The 17,610-nt window shown below is 59.6% G+C and overlaps 1 protein-coding gene across 1 annotated transcript in view; it reads right to left on the bottom strand.

Annotated features, from left to right (window-relative positions):
• The window catches only part of LOC138100510 (zinc finger CCCH domain-containing protein 4-like), a 33,452-nt gene that overhangs the window by 8,419 nt on the left and 7,423 nt on the right, over window positions 1–17,610 (bottom strand). Inside the window, 11 exon segments of the mRNA XM_068998374.1 lie at window positions 6–319; window positions 3,255–3,364; window positions 6,294–6,405; window positions 7,926–8,030; window positions 9,037–9,173; window positions 10,647–10,740; window positions 12,748–12,805; window positions 12,807–12,882; window positions 14,102–14,331; window positions 15,797–15,912; window positions 16,524–16,722. Coding sequence (XP_068854475.1) covers window positions 6–319; window positions 3,255–3,364; window positions 6,294–6,405; window positions 7,926–8,030; window positions 9,037–9,173; window positions 10,647–10,740; window positions 12,748–12,805; window positions 12,807–12,882; window positions 14,102–14,331; window positions 15,797–15,912; window positions 16,524–16,722 — 1,551 coding nt within the window.

Genomic DNA, 17,610 nt, shown 5'->3' with positions numbered 1-17,610 from the left:
CTCACCTGACCCCCAGCTTCTCGGCCAGCTGCCCCGTGGGCCTCACGACGATCTCGAAGAGGGACGGGATCTTCTTGAAGGGGTCCGGGGGCGGCTCCAGGGGGTCCCCGGGCATGGGGGGCGGGGGGGGGAGGGGCAGCGGGGGGGGCCCGGGGGGGAGGGGCGAGGGGGGCGCGGGGGGGGGCGCGGGGGGCCGGGGGGGGGTGGGCAGCAGCCCCACGCCCGGGGGCGGTTTGGGCAGGGGGTTGATGCCCTGCTTCTTCAGCTCCTCCACCTCCTTCTCGTCCTCGGCGCCCGCCTCGGCGTCGTCCGCCAGCATCTGCGGGGAGCCAGCGGCTGCTGGGGGAACTGGGGGCACTGGGGGGCACTGGGGGGCACTGGGGGAGTGGGGGGATGGGGGGGCATTGGGAGGGACTGGGGGGACTGGGGGGAGTGGGGGGAGCGGGGGGCACTGGGGGGCACTGGGGGGAGTGGGGGGAGTGGGGGGCACTGGGGGGAGTGGGGGGCACTGGGGGAGTGGGGGGCACTGGGGGGCACTGGGAGGGACTGGGGGGACTGGGGGGAGTGGGGGCACTGGGGGGCATTGGGAGGGACTGGGGGGACTGGGGGGAGTGGGGGGGAGTGGGGGCACTGGGGGGCACTGGGGGGCACTGGGGGAGTGGGGGGCACTGGGGGGCACTGGGGGGCACTGGGGGCACTGGGGGCACTGGGGGGAGTGGGGGGCACTGGGGGGCACTGGGAGGGACTGGGAGGGACTGGGGGGAGTGGGGGGAGTGGGGGGGAGTGGGGGCACAGGGGGGCACTGGGGGGCACTGGGGGAGTGGGGGGCACTGGGGGGCACTGGGGGGCACTGGGGGCACTGGGGGGAGTGGGGGGCACTGGGGGGCACTGGGGGGCACTGGGAGGGACTGGGAGGGACTGGGGGGAGTGGGGGGAGTGGGGGGCACTGGGGGCACTGGGGGCACTGGGGGCACTGGCGGGGACTGGGGTGAACTGGGGGTACTTGGGTGGATCCAGGTGTGACGCCGGGGCAGGATCCGGGTGGGATTTGGGCAGGATCCAGGCGGGATCCACGTGGGATCCTTGTGGGATCCGGGTAGGATCCGGGCAGGATTTGGGTAGGATTTGGGCAGGATCTCTGTGGAATCTGTGCGGGATTTGGGCAGGATTTGGGCAGGATCCCTGTGGGATCCGGGCAGGATTTGGGCAGGATTTGGGCAGGATCCCTGTGGGATCCGGGCAGGATTTGGGCAGGATTTGGGCAGGATCCCTGTGGGATCCGTGTGGGATTTGGGCAGGATTTGGGCAGGATCCGTGTGGGATCCGGGCAGGATTTGGGCAGGATCCCTGCGGGATCCGGGCAGGATTTGGGCAGGATTTGGGTGGGATCTCTGTGGGATACCTGTGGGATTTGGGCAGGATCCGGGCAGGATCTGTGTGGGATCTCTGTGGGATTTGGGCAGGATTTGGGCAGGATCCCTGTGGGATCCGGGCAGGATTTGGGCAGGATTTGGACAGGATTCCTGTGGGATCCGGGCAGGATTTGGGCAGGATCTGGGCAGGATTTGGGCAGGATTTGGGCAGGATCTGTGTGGGATCCGGGCAGGATCTGGGCAGGATTTGGGCAGGATTTGGGCGGGATCCCTGTGGGATCTGGGCAGGATTTGGGCGGGATTTGAGCAGGATCTGTGTGGGATCTGGGCAGGATTTGGGCGGGATTCCTGTGGGATCCGGGCAGGATTTGGGCAGGATCTGGGCAGGATTTGGGCAGGATTTGGGCAGGATCTGTGTGGGATCCGGGCAGGATCTGGGCAGGATTTGGGCAGGATCTGCGTGGGATCTGTGTGGGATTGGGCAGGATTTGGGCAGAATCCCTGTGGGATCCGGGCAGGATCCGGGCAGGATTTGGGCAGGATCCGTGTGGGATCCGGGCAGGATTTGAGCAGGATTTGGGCAGGATCTGTGCGGGATCCATGCAGGATCTCTGTGGGATCCCTGTGGGATTTGGGCAGGATTTGGGCAGGATCTGTGTGGGATCTGGGCAGGATTTGGACAGGATCCAGGCGGGATCCGGGCAGGATTTGGGCAGGATCTGTGTGGGATCCGGGCAGGATTTGGGTGGGATCTCTGTGGGATCCGTGTGGGATTTGGGCAGGATTTGGGCAGGATCCCTGTGGGATCCAGGCAGGATTTGGGCAGGATTTGGGTGGGATCTCTGTGGGATCCGGGCAGGATTTGGGCAGGATCTGTGTGGGATTTGGGCAGGATTTGGGCAGGATCCGGGTGGGATCTGGGCAGGATCCGGGCAGGATTTGGGTAGGATCTCTGTGGGATCCGGGCAGGATTTGGACAGGATCTCTGTGGGATCCCTGCAGGATGTGGGCAGGATTTGGGCAGGATCCCTGTGGGATCTGGGCAGGATCCGGGCAGGATTTGGACAGGATCTCTGTGGGATCTGGGCAGGATTTGGGCAGGATTTGGGCAGGATCCCTGTGGGATCCGGGCGGGATCCGGGCAGGATTTGGGCAGGATCCCTGTGGGATTTGGGCAGGATCCCTGTGGGATTTGGGCGGGATCCCTGTGGGATCCCTGCAGGATCTGGGCAGGATTTGAGCAGGATTTGGGCAGGATTTGGGCAGGATCCGTGTGGGATCCGGGCAGGATCTGGGCAGGATTTGGGCAGGATCCCTGTGGGATCCCTGCAGGATCTGGGCAGGATTTGAGCAGGATTTGAGCAGGATTTGGGCAGGATTTGGGCAGGATCCGTGTGGGATCCGGGCAGGATCTGGGCAGGATCTGTGTGGGATCCCTGTGGGATTTGGGCAGGATTTGAGCAGGATCTGTGTGGGATCCGGGCGGGATCCGGGCAGGATTTGGGCAGGATCCGGGCGGGATCTGGGCAGGATTTGGGCAGGATTTGGACAGGATCTCTGCGGGATCCGGGCAGGATTTGGGCAGGATCCGGGCGGGATCTGGGCAGGATTTGGACAGGATCCCTGTGGGATCCGGGCAGGATTTGGGCAGGATTTGGGCAGGATCTGTGTGGGATCCGGGCAGGATCCGGGCAGGATTTGGGCAGGATCCGGGCGGGATCTGGGCAGGATTTGGGCGGGATCTGGGCAGGATCCCTGTGGGATTTGGGCAGGATCCGGGCGGGATCTGGGCAGGATTTGGGCAGGATTTGGACAGGATCTCTGCGGGATCCGGGCAGGATCTGGGCGGGATCCCCGCGGGATCCCCGCCCCGCGCCGTACCTTGTCGAGCAGGTGGCGGGTGTCGTCGCAGAGCGGCGCGTGCGAGAACATGCAGTCGTCGCCGTTGATGCAGAGCCCCGTGGTGTGGAACAGCTTGCACGGGAAATCCCGTGGGCAGCGCCAGTCAAGGCAAACCAACGCCCGCCGGCCCTAAGCCCGGCCTAGGGCACGCCCGGCCCGGCCGAGGCCCGGCTTAGCCCCTTTCGGGCTCCTTTAAAGCCCGGTTTAGCCCCTTTCTGGGTCCTTTAAAGCCCGGTTTAACCCCGTTTTTGGCTCATTTAAGGACCAGTTTAACCCCGTTTCTGGCTCCTTTAAAGCCCGGTTTAGCCCCTTTCTGGGTCCTTTAAAGCCCGGTTTAACCCCGTTTTTGGCTCATTTAAGGCCCGGTTTAACCCTGTTTTCGGCTCATTTAAGGCCCGGTTTAACCCCGTTTTTGGCTCCTTTAAGGCCCAGTTTAACCCCATTTCTGGCTCCTTTAAGGCTCGGTTTAGCCCCTTTCTGGGTCCTTTAAAGCCCAGTTTAACCCCATTTTTGGCTCATTTAAGGACCAGTTTAACCCCGTTTCTGGCTCCTTTAAGGCCCGGTTTAACCCTGTTTTTGGCTCATTTAAGGCCCGGTTTAACCCCATTTCTGGCTCCTTTAAGGCCCGGTTTAGCCCCTTTCTGGGTCCTTTAAAGCCCAGTTTAACCCCGTTTTTGGCTCATTTAAGGACCAGTTTAACCCCGTTTCTGGCTCCTTCAAAGCCCGGTTTAACCCTGTTTTTGGCTCATTTAAGGTCCGGTTTAACCCCGTTTCTGGCTCCTTTAAAGCCCGGTTTAGCCCCTTTCTGGGTTCTTTAAAGCCAGTTTAACCCCGTTTTTGGCTCATTTAAGGCCCGGTTTAACCCTGTTTTCGGCTCATTTAAGGCCCGGTTTAACCCCGTTTTTGGCTCATTTAAGGCCCGGTTTAACCCCGTTTTTGGCTCATTTAAGGCCCGGTTTTAACCCCGTTTCTGGCTCCTTTAAGGCTCGGTTTAGCCCCTTTCTGGGTCCTTTAAAGCCCAGTTTAACCCCGTTTTTGGCTCATTTAAGGACCAGTTTAACCCCGTTTCTGGCTCCTTCAAAGCCCGGTTTAACCCTGTTTTTGGCTCATTTAAGGTCCGGTTTAACCCCGTTTCTGGCTCCTTTAAGGCCCGGTTTAGCCCCTTTCTGGGTCCTTTAAAGCCCAGTTTAAGCCCGTTTTTGGCTCATTTAAGGACCAGTTTAACCCCGTTTCTGGCTCCTTCAAAGCCCGGTTTAACCCTGTTTTTGGCTCATTTAAGGCCCGGTTTAACCCCGTTTCTGGCTCCTTTAAGGCCCGGTTTAGCCCCTTTCTGGGTCCTTTAAAGCCCAGTTTAACCCCGTTTTTGGCTCATTTAAGGACCAGTTTAACCCCGTTTCTGGCTCCTTCAAAGCCCGGTTTAACCCTGTTTTTGGCTCATTTAAGGCCCGGTTTAACCCCGTTTTTGGCTCCTTTAAGGCCCGGTTTAGCCCCTTTCTGGCTCATTTAAGGCCCGGTTTAACCCCGTTTTTGGCTCATTTAAGGCCCAGTTTAACCCCATTTCTGGCTCCTTTAAGGCTCGGTTTAGCCCCTTTCTGGGTCCTTTAAAGCCCAGTTTAACCCCGTTTTTGGCTCATTTAAGGACCAGTTTAACCCCGTTTCTGGCTCCTTCAAAGCCCGGTTTAAACCCTGTTTTTGGCTCATTTAAGGCCCAGTTTAACCCCATTTCTGGCTCCTTTAAAGCCCGGTTTAGCCCCTTTCTGGGTCCTTTAAAGCCCAGTTTAACCCCGTTTTTGGCTCATTTAAGGACCAGTTTAAGCCTCTTTCTGATCCTTTAAGGCCCGGTTTAACCCCGTTTCTAGCTCCTTTAAGGCCCGTTTAGCCCCATTTCTGGATCATTTAAAACCCAATTTAACCCCGTTTTTGGCTCATTTAAGGACCAGTTTAAGCCTCTTTCTGGCTCCTTTAAGGCCCAGTTTAACCCCGTTTCTGGCGCCTTTAAGGCCCAGTTTAAGCCTCTTTCTGGCTCTTTTAAGGCCCGGTTTAACCCAGTTTCTGGCTCATTTAAGGCCCACTTTTAGCCCCTTTCTGGCTCATTTAAGGCCCAATTTAACCCCATTTCTGGCTCCTTTAAGGCTGCTTTAGCCCCGTTTCTGGCTCCTTTAAGGCCTGGTTTAAACCAGTTTCTGGCTCGTTCAAGGCCCAGTTTAGCCCTTTTCTGGCTCCTTTAAGGCCCAGTTTAAGCCCCTTTCTGGCTCATTTAAAGCCAATTTTAACCCCGTTTCTGGCTCATTCAAGGCCTGGTTTAAACCAGTTTCTGGCTCATTTAAGGCCTGGTTTAACCCCATTTCTGGCTCATTTAAGGCCCAGTTTAACCCTGTTTCAGGCTCCTTTAAGGCTGGGTTTAACCCTGTTTCAGACTTAGGTTAGGGGGCAGGGTCAGGCCAGGTTCGGGGCAGTTTTAGGCCAGGCTCGGGGCAGGGTCAGACCAGGTTCGGGGCAGGGTCAGGCCTGGTTCAGACCAGGTTCGGGGCAGTGTCAGGCCCGGCTCAGGCCGGGTTTAGGCCGCGCTCAGGCCACGCTCAGGCCGGGTTCAGACCACGCTCAGGCCGGGTTTAGGCCACGCTCAGGCCGGGTTTAGGCCGGGCTCAGGCCGCGCTCAGGCCGGGTTGAGGCCGCGCTCAGGCCGCGCTCAGACCACGCTCAGGCCGGGTTGAGGCCGGGCTCAGGCCGGGTTGAGGCCGCGCTCAGGCCGCGCTCAGGCCGGGTTCAGGCCGCGCTCAGGCCGGGTTCAGACCACGCTCAGGCCGGGTTGAGGCCGCGCTCAGGCCAGGTTCAGGCCGGGTTCAGACCACGCTCAGGCCGGGCTCAGGCCGCGCTCAGGCCGGGTTCAGACCACGCTCAGGCCGGGTTGAGGCCGCGCTCAGGCCGCGCTCAGGCTGGGTTCAGACCACGCTCAGGCCGGGCTCAGGCCGCGCTCAGGCCGGGTTTAGGCCGGGCTCAGGCCGGCGCCAAGGATATCGTGCATGTAGGGACAGCTGTCGGCGCGCGCGCAGTAGCCCGTGATGTAGAACTTGCACAGCTCCCGCTTCTTGGGCAGCTCGATGTCGTGGCTGAAGTTGCAGTGGTCACCCTGCGGCCACGGCCGGACACGGGGGGTTAAACGGGGGAATAAAGGGGGGAATAAAGGGGGGATTAAAGGGGGGATTAAAGGGGGGGATAGGGGGGATAGGGGGGAATAAAGGGGGGAAAAAAGGGGGGATTAAAGGGGGGAAAAAGGGGGGGTAAAGGTGGGAGAAAGGGGGGATAAAGGGGGGATAGAGGGGGAATAGAGGGGGAATAAAGGGGGTAAAAGGGGGGATTAAAGGGGGGAAAAAGGGGAAAAAAGGGGGGGGGTAAAGGTGGGAGAAAGGGGGGATAAAGGGGGGATAAAGGGGGAAAAAGGGGGGATTAAAGGGGGGAAAAAGGGGGGGATAGAGGGGGAATTAAAGGGGGGATAGAGGTGGGATAGAGGGGGGACAAAGGCGGATAAAGGAGGGATAAAGGGGGGATGGGGGGAATAAAGGGGGGAAAAGGGGGGATAAAGGGGGGAAAAAGGGGGAAAAAGGGGGGATAGAGGGGGAAAAAGGGGGGATAGAAGGAGGACAAAAGGGGGGGTAAAGGTGGGAGAAAGGGGGGATAAAAGTGGGATACAGCTGGGATAAAGGCAGGACACAGCTGGGACAGGTGGGAAAAGTGGGATATGAGGGGAAAAGCGAGACAGAGGTGGGGTAAAAGTGGGATAAAAGTGGGATACAGGTGGGATAAAGGGGGGATAAAAGTGGGATAAAAGTGGGATAAAAGTGGGATAAAGGTGGGATAAAGGTGGGATAAAGGTGGGATAAAGGTGGGATAAAGGTGGGATAAAGGTGGGATAAAAGTGGGATAAAAGTGGGATACAGGTGGGATAAAGGGAGGATAAAAGTGGGATAAAAGTGGGATACAGGTGGGATACAGGTGGGATACAGGTGGGATAAAAGTGGGATAAAGGTGGGATAAAGGCAGGACACAGCTGGGACAGGTGGGAACAGCGGGATATGGGGGAAAAAGCGGGACAGAGGTGGGGTAAAGGTGGGATAAAAGTGGGATAAGGTGAGATAAAGGGGGGATAAAGGTGGCAAAAGAGGGACACAGGTGGGAAAGGTGGGATAAAAGTGGGATATGAGGGAAAAAGTGGGACACAGGTGGGGTAAAGATGGGATAAAAGTGGGATAAAAGTGGGATAAAGGGGGGATAAAAGTGGGAAAAAAGGGACACAAGAGGGAAAGGTGGGAACAGCAGGATATGAGGGGAAAAGCGGGACAGAGGTGGAATAAAGGTGGGATGAAAGTGGGATAAAAGTGGGATACAGGTGGGATAAAAGTGGGATAAAGGTGGGATAAAAGTGGGATAAAGGCAGGACACAGCTGGGACAGGTGGGAACAGCGGGATATGGGGGGAAAAGCAGGACACAGACTGGGGGGGGGGGACAGGCAGGACCCCGGTGACCTCCCCAAAATCCCCCTCCCCCCCCCCGCCCCCCACGGCTCCGGGAAGGTTCCAGAAGGACTCCCCAGCCCCGGCCGGGCCGTTCCCGGCGGGAATTCCGGGAATGCCGGGGCGGGAATGCCTTACCCAGGTGCACCTGCCCTCCACGAAGTACTTGCAGATGACTTTGCCCTTCTTGTCCGAGGGCAGGTGGGGCTTGTCGTGCTCGCCGCGCCGGTAGCCACCCCCGTCCTGCCGGGAAAGCGCCGGGAATGGGGGCTGGAAGGCCGGGAAAGAGGGGAACCCCCGGCATGGCTGGGGTGGGGGGGTGTGCTGAGCACAAAATCCCGGGATTTGGGGGGAAAAAGGGAGATTTGGGGTGTGCTGAGCACAAAATCCTGGGATTTGGGGGAAAAAGGGGGATTTGGGGGTGGAAAAGAGGGGATTTGGGGTGTGCTGGGCATAAAATCCTGGGATTTGGGGGGAAAAAGGGGGATTTGGGGGTGGAAAAGAGGGGATTTGGGGTGTGCTGGGCATAAAATCCCGGGATTTGGGGGAGAAAAGAGGGGGATTTGGGGTGTGCTGAGCATAAAATCCTGGGATTTGGGGTGGAAAAGAGGGGATTTGGGGTGTTTCAAAGGTAAAATCCCGGGATTTGGGGAAGAACAAGCAGGAAGAAGCCGCCGCCCCGGTGGGAATTGGGGCGGTTTTTGAGGATCCTGGGAGGATCTCTGGGAATTCTGGTGGGGATTCTGGTGGAGATCCCGGTGGGGATCCCGGTGGGAACTGAGGGGGTTTTTGAGGATCCCGGGGGGGATCCTGGTGGGAATCCCGGTGGGAACTGGGGGGGTTTTTGAGGATCCCGGTGGGGATCCCGGTGGGAATTGGGGGGGGTTTTGAGGATCCTGGGAGGATCTCTGGTGGGAATCCCAGTGGGAATTGGGGGGGGGTTTTGAGGATCCTGGGAGGATCTCTGGTGGGAATCCCGGTGGGAATCGTGGTGGGGATCCTGGTGGGGATCCCAGTGGGAATTGGGGGGTGGTTTTTGAGGATCCTGGGAGGATCCCGGTGGGAATCCTGGTGGGAATTCCAATGGGAATCCCGGTGGGAACTGGGGCGGTTTTTGAGGATCCTGGTGGGGATCCCGGTGGGAACTGGGGTGGTTTTTGAGGATCCTGGGAGGATCTCTGGTGTGGATCCCGGGAGGATCTCTGGTGTGGATCCCGGGGGGGATCCCGGTGTGGATCCCGGCGCTCACCGCCAGCTCCTCGTCGTAGAAGTCGTCGTCGTCGTTGATCCCGGATTTGCCCATCCCGCTCCGGCCTCGCCCGCGGCCTCTCCCCATCCCTTTGTTCCCACGGCCCCGGGGACCCCGGCCCCGGCCCCGGTTCAGGCCTGGAAGGAGGGAGGGGAATTGGGAACTGGGAACTGGGAACTGGGAACTGGGAATGGGAATTGGGAACTGGGAACTGGGAACTGGGAATTGGGAATGGGATGGGAATTCCCAGCCCCAGCCCCGGTTCAGGCCTGGAAGGAGGGATTGGGAACTGGGAATTGGGAACTGGGAATGGGAATGGGGAACTGGGAATTGGGATTGGGAATTGGGAACTGGGAATTGGGAACTGGGAATGGGAATTGGGAACTGGGAACTGGGAACTGGGAATGGGAATTGGGAACTGGGAATGGGATGGGAATTCCCATCCCCGGCCCCGGTTCAGGCCTGGAAGGAGGGATTGGGAATTGGGAATTGGGAATTGGGAATTGGGAATGGGAATTGGGAACTGGGAATTGGGAATGGGATGGGAATTCCCAGCCCCAGCCCCGGTTCAGGCCTGGAAGGAGGGATTGGGAATTGGGAACTGGGAATGGGGAACTGGGAATTGGGATTGGGAATTGGGAACTGGGAATTGGGAACTGGGAATGGGAATTGGGAACTGGGAACTGGGAATGGGAATTGGGAACTGGGAATTGGGAATGGGATGGGAATTCCCATCCCCGGCCCCGGTTCAGGCCTGGAAGGAGGGATTGGGAATTGGGAATTGGGAACTGGGAATGGGAATGGGGAACTGGGAATTGGGATTGGGAATTGGGAACTGGGAATTGGGAACTGGGAATGGGAATTGGGAACTGGGAACTGGGAATTGGGATTGGGAATTGGGAACTGGGAACTGGGAATGGGATGGGAATTCCCATCCCCGGCCCCGGTTCAGGCCTGGAAGGAGGGATTGGGAATTGGGAATTGGGAATTGGGAATTGGGAACTGGGAATTGGGAATGGGGAATTGGGAATGGGATGGGAATGGGATGGGAATTCCCCGGGATCCAGGCCTGGAATGAGGGTGGGATTTGGGATGTTGGGGTTTGGGAATTGGGATTTGGGAATTGCCAACCCCGGGCTCACCCCGGCCCCACTCCAGGGCTGGAATGAGGGGTGGGATTTGGGATTTGGGAATTCCCTGGGATCCAGGCCTGGAATGAGGGGTGGGATTTGGGATTTGGGATGTTGGGATTTGGGACAGGCTCACCCCGGCCCCGCTCCAGGCCTGGAATGAGGTATTTGGGATGTTGGGATGTTGGGATGCTGGGATTTGGGATGTTGGGATGCTGGGATTTGGGACAGGCTCACCCCGGCCCCGCTCCAGGGCTGGAATGAGGGGTGGGATTTGGGATTTGGGGTTTGGGATGCTGGGATTTGGGACAGGCTCACCCCGGCCCCGCTCCAGGGCTGGAATGAGGGGTGGGATTTGGGATTTGGGGTTTGGGATGCTGGGATTTGGGACAGGCTCACCCCGGCCCCGCTCCAGGGCTGGAATGAGGGGTGGGATTTGGGATTTGGGGTTTGGGATGCTGGGATTTGGGACAGGCTCACCCCGGCCCCGCTCCTTGCTCCGCCGGTACTGCGACAGCTCCTTGGCGTAGTCGTCGAAGTCGTCGTCGCCCAGCGGCTCCTCGGGGTCGCAGTACTGGGAAAAAAACGGGAATTCTCTGGGAATTCTCCGGGGATTCTCTGCAGGGAGCGGTGGGGAAGGGGGCAGAGGAGCCCAGGGGTGTCCCCGGAGCTCAGCCCCACCCGGCTGTTCCCACCCTTCTCCCGAGGAACCACGAACCCCGGGATGGGGGTGGGAATCCTGGGATGGGGCTGGAATCCCATCCAGAGCCCCGGGATGGGGGGCGGGGGGGGAATTCCAGGATGGGACCCCCAGGCCGGGGCTGGAATTCCAGGACGGGACCCCTGGGATGGAACCCCCGGGATGGGGTGGGAATTCCAGGACAGGACCCCCCAGGCTGGGGCCGGAATTCCAGGACGGGACCCTCCAGGATGGGGCCGGAATTCCAGGATGGGACCCCCAGGATGGGGCTGGAATTCCAGGATGGGACCCCCAGGCCGGGGGCCGGAATTCCAGGCCGGGACCCCCCAGGATGGGGTTGGAATTCCAGGACGGGACCCCCAGGATGGGGCCGGAATTCCAGGATAGGACCCCCAGGATGGGGCCAGAATTCCAGGACAGGACCCCCCAGGCCGGGGCCGGAATTCCAGGACGGGACCCTCCAGGATGGGGCCGGAATTCCAGAACAGGACCCCCAGGCCAGGACCGGAATTCCAGGCCGGGACCCCCAGGCCAGGACCCCCAGGCCGGGGCCGGAATTCCAGGACAGGACCCCCCAGGCCAGGACTGGAATTCCAGGCCAGGACCCCCAGGCTGGGGCCGGAATTCCAGGCCGGGACCCCCAGGCCAGGACCGGAAATTCCAGGCCGGGACCCCCAGGCCAGGACCGGAAATTCCAGGACAGGACCCCCCAGGCCAGGACCGGAAATTCCAGGACAGGACCCCCAGGCCAGGACCGGAATTCCAGGCCGGGACCCCCAGGATGGGGCCGGAATTCCAGGATGGGACCCCCAGGCCGGGGCCGGAATTCCAGGACAGGACCCCCCAGGCCGGGGCTGGAATTCCAGGACAGGACCCCCCAGGATGGGGCCGGAATTCCAGGCCAGGACCCCCAGGCCGGGGCCGGAATTCCAGGACAGGACCCCCCAGGCTGGGGCCGGAATTCCAGGACGGGACCCCCCAGGATGGGGCCGGAATTCCAGGCCGGGACCCCCCAGGATGGGGCCGGAATTCCAGGCCGGGACCCCCCCAGGCCGGGGTCGGAATTCCAGGATGGGACCCCCAGGCCGGGGCCGGAATTCCAGGACAGACCCCCCAGGCTGGGGCCGGAATTCCAGGACAGGACCCCCAGGCCAGGACCGGAATTCCAGGACAGGACCCCCAGGCTGGGGCCGGAATTCCAGGCCGGGACCCCCCAGGCCGGGGTCGGAATTCCAGGATGGGACCCCCAGGCCGGGGCCGGAATTCCAGGACAGGACCCCCCAGGCTGGGGCCGGAATTCCAGGACGGGACCCTCCAGGATGGGGCCGGAATTCCAGGACAGGACCCCCAGGCCGGGGCCGGAATTCCAGGACAGGACCCCCCAGGCTGGGGCCGGAATTCCAGGACGGGACCCCCAGGATGGGGCCGGAATTCCAGGACAGGACCCCCCAGGATGGGGCTGGAATTCCAGGACAGGACCCCCCAGGCCAGGACTGGAATTCCAGGACAGGACCCCCAGGCCGGGGCCGGAATTCCAGGACAGGACCCCCCAGGCCAGGACTGGAATTCCAGGACAGGACCCCCCAGGATGGGGCCGGAATTCCAGGACAGGACCCCCAGGATGGGGCCGGAATTCCAGGACGGGACCCTCCAGGATGGGGCCGGAATTCCAGGACAGACCCCCCAGGCCGGGACCAGAATTCCAGGCCGGGACCCCCAGGATGGGGCCGGAATTCCAGGACAGGACCCCCCAGGCCGGGACCCCCAGGCCAGGACTGGAATTCCAGGACAGGACCCCCAGGCCGGGGCCGGAATTCCAGGCCGGGACCCCCCCGGACGGGGCCGGGACCCCCAGGCCGGGCTCGCCCCCTCCCCGCTCACCTCCAGGTCCTCGTCGAAGGCCTCGTCCTCGTCCTCGGGGTCGCTGCGGCCCCGGCCCCCGGCCCCGGGGTAGCCCCCGGCCCCGCATCCCCCCGCGGCCACCGCGGCCCCGGAAGCCCCGGCCCCGGGCGCGCCCTGCGGACAGAGGCAGAAACGGGGCAAAACCCTCAAAAATCGGGGCTTTTTTTTTTTCCGGGTTTGGGGTGCCGGGCACAAAAAAAATTGGGATTTTTTCGGGGTTTCGGGGATTTTTTTTTTGGCGTGGAATTCGGAGCGGATCCGTGGGAAAATGGGTTTGGAGGGAACGTTAAGGGCGGCTCTGGAGGGAATTTGGGGTTGGGAGGATAAAAAGGGGATTTTTCCTGGGATTGGACAGCGTTTTTGGAGGGAATTTGGTGGTTTGGCCACCAAAAAAAAAAAGGGATTTTTGAGGGCATTTAAGGGATTTTGTAACGGTTTTTCCGGGTTTGCCTGGATTTCCTGGGTGCTCCCAGGTTTGGGGTGGGAAATTTGGGAATCTGAATCCAGGGATTCCAACTCTCCGCAGAGTCTGGGGGCAGGACTGGATCCCGGGATGCTCTGCCGGGCTGGAATCGGGCGTTTTCTGACTGGTTTTTCAGGATCTCTCCAGGTTTTTCCTGGTTTTTCCTGGTTTTTCCTGGTTTTTCCCAGGTTTTTCCCCAGATTTCCCAAGTTTTTCCCAGTTTTTCCCAGGTTTTTCCCAGTTGTTCCCGCTTTTCCCCAGCTGTTCCCAGCTGTTCCCAGTTTGTCCCAGTTTGTTCCCGCTTTTCCCCAGCTGTTCCCATCCGTTCCCAGTTTGTCCCAGTTTGTTCCCACTGCTCCCATCCATTCCCAGTTGTCCCAGTTTGCTCCCACTGTTCCCCAGCCATTCCCACTGCTCCCATCCATTCCCAGTTTGTCCCAGTTTGTTCCCAGCTGTTCCCAGCCATTCCCAGCCGTTCCCACTGCTCCCAGCCATTCCCAGTCTGTCCCAGTTTGCCCAGTTGGCCCCACCTCTGCCGCGCTGGCCGCCGCCGTCCTTGCAGCGCCGGTAGTGGCCCAGCTCCCAGTTTGTCCCAGTTTGTCCCAGTCTGTCCCAGTTTGTTCCCAGCCGTTCCCAGCCATTCCCACTGCTCCCAGCCATTCCCAGTCTGTCCCAGTTTGCCCAGTTGGCCCCACCTCTGCCGCGCTGGCCGCCGCCGTCCTTGCAGCGCCGGTAGTGGCCCAGCTCCCAGTTTGTCCCAGTTTGTCCCAGTTTGTCCCAGTTTGTTCCCAGCCATTCCCAGCCATTCCCAGCCATTCCCACTGCTCCCAGCCATTCCCAGTCTGTCCCAGTTTGCCCAGTTGGCCCCACCTCTGCCGCGCTGGCCGCCGCCGTCCTTGCAGCGCCGGTAGTGGCCCAGCTCCTTGCAGAAGTCGCCGTAGCCGTCCTTGGGCGCCTCCTCCTCCTCCTCCTCGTCGGCCTCGAAGGCCCCGAACTCGTCGGCCTCGAAGTCCTCGTAGGAGCCCCCGTAGCCCTTGGAGTCGCCCTTGGCGTGGCTCTTGCGGGGGCCCTGCGGCCCGTGCGACTGGGAGTACTGGTGGCACTGGGAGCGCGGGGACGGCCTCGCCTCAGCATCGGCACCGCCAGCTCAGCCCCAGGTAGGGCCGGTTAGAGCCGGTTAGACCCGGTTAGTTCTGGTTAGTCCCAGTCACTGCCGGTCAGTCCCAGTTAGTCCCAGTCACTCCCAGTTAGTCCCAGTTAGACTCAGTTAGTCCCGGTTAGTCCTGGTCAGTCCCAGTCAGTCCCAGTCAGTCACAGTTAGACCCAGTTAGTCCTGCTTAGTCCCGGTTAGTCCCAGTCAGTCCCGGTTAGTCCTGGTCAGTCCCAGTCAGTCCCAGTTAGTCCTGGTTAGTCCCAGTTACTCCCAGTTAGTCCCAGTCAGTTCCAATCAGTCCCAGTCAGTCCCAGTTAGACCCAGTTAGTCCCGGTTAGTCCCAGTCACTCCCAGTCACTCCCAGTTAGTCCTGGTCAGTCCCAGTCAGTCCCTGTCAGTCCCAGTCAGTCCCGGTCAGTCCCAGTTAGACCCAGTTAGTCCTGCTTAGTCCCGGTTAGTCCCAGTCAGTCCCGGTTAGTCCTGGTCAGTCCCAGTCAGTCCCAGTTAGTCCTGGTTAGTCCCAGTTACTCCCAGTTAGTCCCAGTCAGTTCCAATCAGTCCCAGTCAGTCCCAGTTAGACCCAGTTAGTCCCGGTTAGTCCCAGTCACTCCCAGTCACTCCCAGTTAGTCCTGGTCAGTCCCAGTCAGTCCCTGTCAGTCCCAGTCAGTCCTGGTCAGTCCCAGTCACTCCCAGTCACTCCCAGTTAGTCCTGGTCAGTCCCAGTCACTCCCAGTTAGTCCTGGTCAGTCCCAATCAGTCCCAGTCAGTCCTGGTTAGTCCCAGTCAGTTCCGGTTAGTCCCGGTTAGTCCCAGTCACTCCCAGTTAGTCCCAGTCAGTTCTGATCAGTCCTGGTCAGTCCCAGTCACTCCCGGTCAGTCTCAGTCAGTTCCAATCAGTCCCAGTCAGTCTCAGTCAGTTCCAATCAGTCCCAGTCAGTCCCAGTCAGTTCCGGTTAGTCCCAGTCAGTCCCAGTCACTCATAGACTAGAAGTGGCTGTGTTCCCAGGGATTATTCCCAGTGATCATTCCCAGGGATTATCCCCAGTGATTACCCTCACTCTCCCCACTATTCCCAGTGTTCCCAGTATCCCCAGTGACTCACGGCATAGGGGGGGCTGTACTCCCGGTACTTGCGGTGCCCCTTCTCCCCGGGGCTGTGTTCCCAGGGATTATCCCCAGGGATTACCCCCACTCTCCCCACTCTCCCCACTCTCCCCACTATTCCCAGTGTTCCCAGTATCCCCAGTGACTCACGGCATAGGGGGGGCTGTACTCCCGGTACTTGCGGTGCCCCTTCTCCCCGGGGCTGTGTTCCCAGGGATTATCCCCAGGGATTATTCCCAGTGATTACCCCCACTCTCCCCACTCTCCCCACTCTCCCCACTATTCCCAGTGTTCCCAGTATCCCCAGTGACTCACGGCATAGGGGGGGCTGTACTCCCGGTACTTGCGGTGCCCCTTCTCCCCGGGGCTGTACTCGGAGTCGTCGCTGTAGTCGGACAATTCCTCGCTGGACGAGGCGTGGCGCTGGGAAAAGCCGGGCCCAGCTCATTCCCAGCTCATTCCCAGCTCATTCCCAGCTCATTCCCAGCTCATTCCCAGCCTCTGGAATTCCCACCCCAACCCCCCCCCCCCCCCTCGCCCTCTTCATCCCTCGGGAATCCCAGATTTCCCTGGGAAAATCCCAAATTTCCCTGGGAAAACCCCACCCCAGCAAGCGGGAGCAGCTCAGGGAGGAAATCCAATCCCCCCCCCCCCGGAATCCCAGGAATTTTGAAGGGATTTTGGGCATTAGGATACAGAAAATGGGATTTTTGGAGGATTTAAGGGATTTTTGGAAAGGGAATTCGGGTCTAATCCACGAAACCTTGCATTTTGAGGGAATTTGAGGAAATTTTAAGGAGATTCCAGGATCGAACCACAGATTTTTCCCGGAATTTGATGGGAATTCTCAAGGAATTCTGCAGCTTAGGACACAAAAAAACAAGATTGGGGGGCAGAGCTGGATTTGAAGGAATTTTCGGAGGGGAGGGACAGAAAATGGGGAAAACAGAGCAGGGGGGGAAAAATCCTGGATCGGCCCCGAAATCCCAAAATCCGTCGGGGGGGAGGAGAGGGAGAGGGGCGGAATTCCCAACCTTGTGCTTGGATTTCCGCTTTTTCTTGGATCTCCTCTTCTCCTTCTCCTTGCGCCGCTTGCGCTTCAGCCTCCGGTGGGATTTCTCCTCCTCGGAGTCGCTGTGGTGCCGCTCCCGCCGGGATTGGGGCTGGGAATGCTCCGGGGCCTCGTCGCCGCCGTCGTCCTCCAGCTCGCCCTCCTCCAGCTCCCCATCCTCCCTGCAAAGACAGCGGCCAGCGTCCGGCACGGCACGGGCGGGAAAAGCGGGAAGGGAAGGGGATGGAGCAGATCGGGGCGGCGCGCCGGTGGGATTGCCTCAAATTCCGGAGGGGTTCCCTCAAAATTCCGGAGGGATTGCCTCAAAATTCCTGAGGGATTCCCTAAAATTCCGGTGAGATTCCCTCAAATTCCTGAGGGAGTCCCTCAAATTCCTAAGGGATTGCCTCAAAATTCCTGAGGGATTCCCTAAAATTCCTGAGGGATTCCCTCAAAATTCCAGAGGGATTGCCTCAAAATTCCTGAGGGATTCCCTCAAAATTCCTGAGGGATTGCCTCAAAATTCCAGTGAGATTCCCTCAAATTCCTGAAGGAGTCCCTCAAATTCCTTAGGGATTGCCTCAAATTCCGGTGAGATTCCCTCAAATTCCGGTGAGATTCCCTCAAATTCCTGAGGGATTGCCTCAAAATTCCGGAGGGATTGCCTCAAAATTCCTGAGGGATTTCCCCAAATTCCAGTGAAATTCCCTCAAATTCCTGAGGGAGTCCCTCAAATTCCTAAGGGATTGCCTCAAAATTCCTGCAGGATTCCCCCAAATTCCTGAGGGATTGCCTCAAAATTCCGGTGAGATTCCCTCAAATTCCTGAAGGAGTCCCTCAAATTCCTGAGAGATTCCCTCAAATTCCTAAGGGATTGCCTCAAAATTCCTGCAGGATTCCCCCAAATTCCTGAGGGATTGCCTCAAATTCTGGTGAGATTCCCTCAAATTCCTGCAGAATTCCCTCAAATTCCTGAGGGATTGCCTCAAAATTCCGGAGGGATTCCCTCAAAATTCCTGAGGGATTTCCCCAAATTCCAGTGAGATTCCCTCAAATTCCTGAGGGATTGC

Source organism: Aphelocoma coerulescens, chromosome 34, assembly GCF_041296385.1.
Source record: "Aphelocoma coerulescens isolate FSJ_1873_10779 chromosome 34, UR_Acoe_1.0, whole genome shotgun sequence".
NCBI lineage: Eukaryota > Metazoa > Chordata > Aves > Passeriformes > Corvidae > Aphelocoma > Aphelocoma coerulescens.
This window is presented reverse-complemented; position numbering and strand designations above follow the sequence as displayed.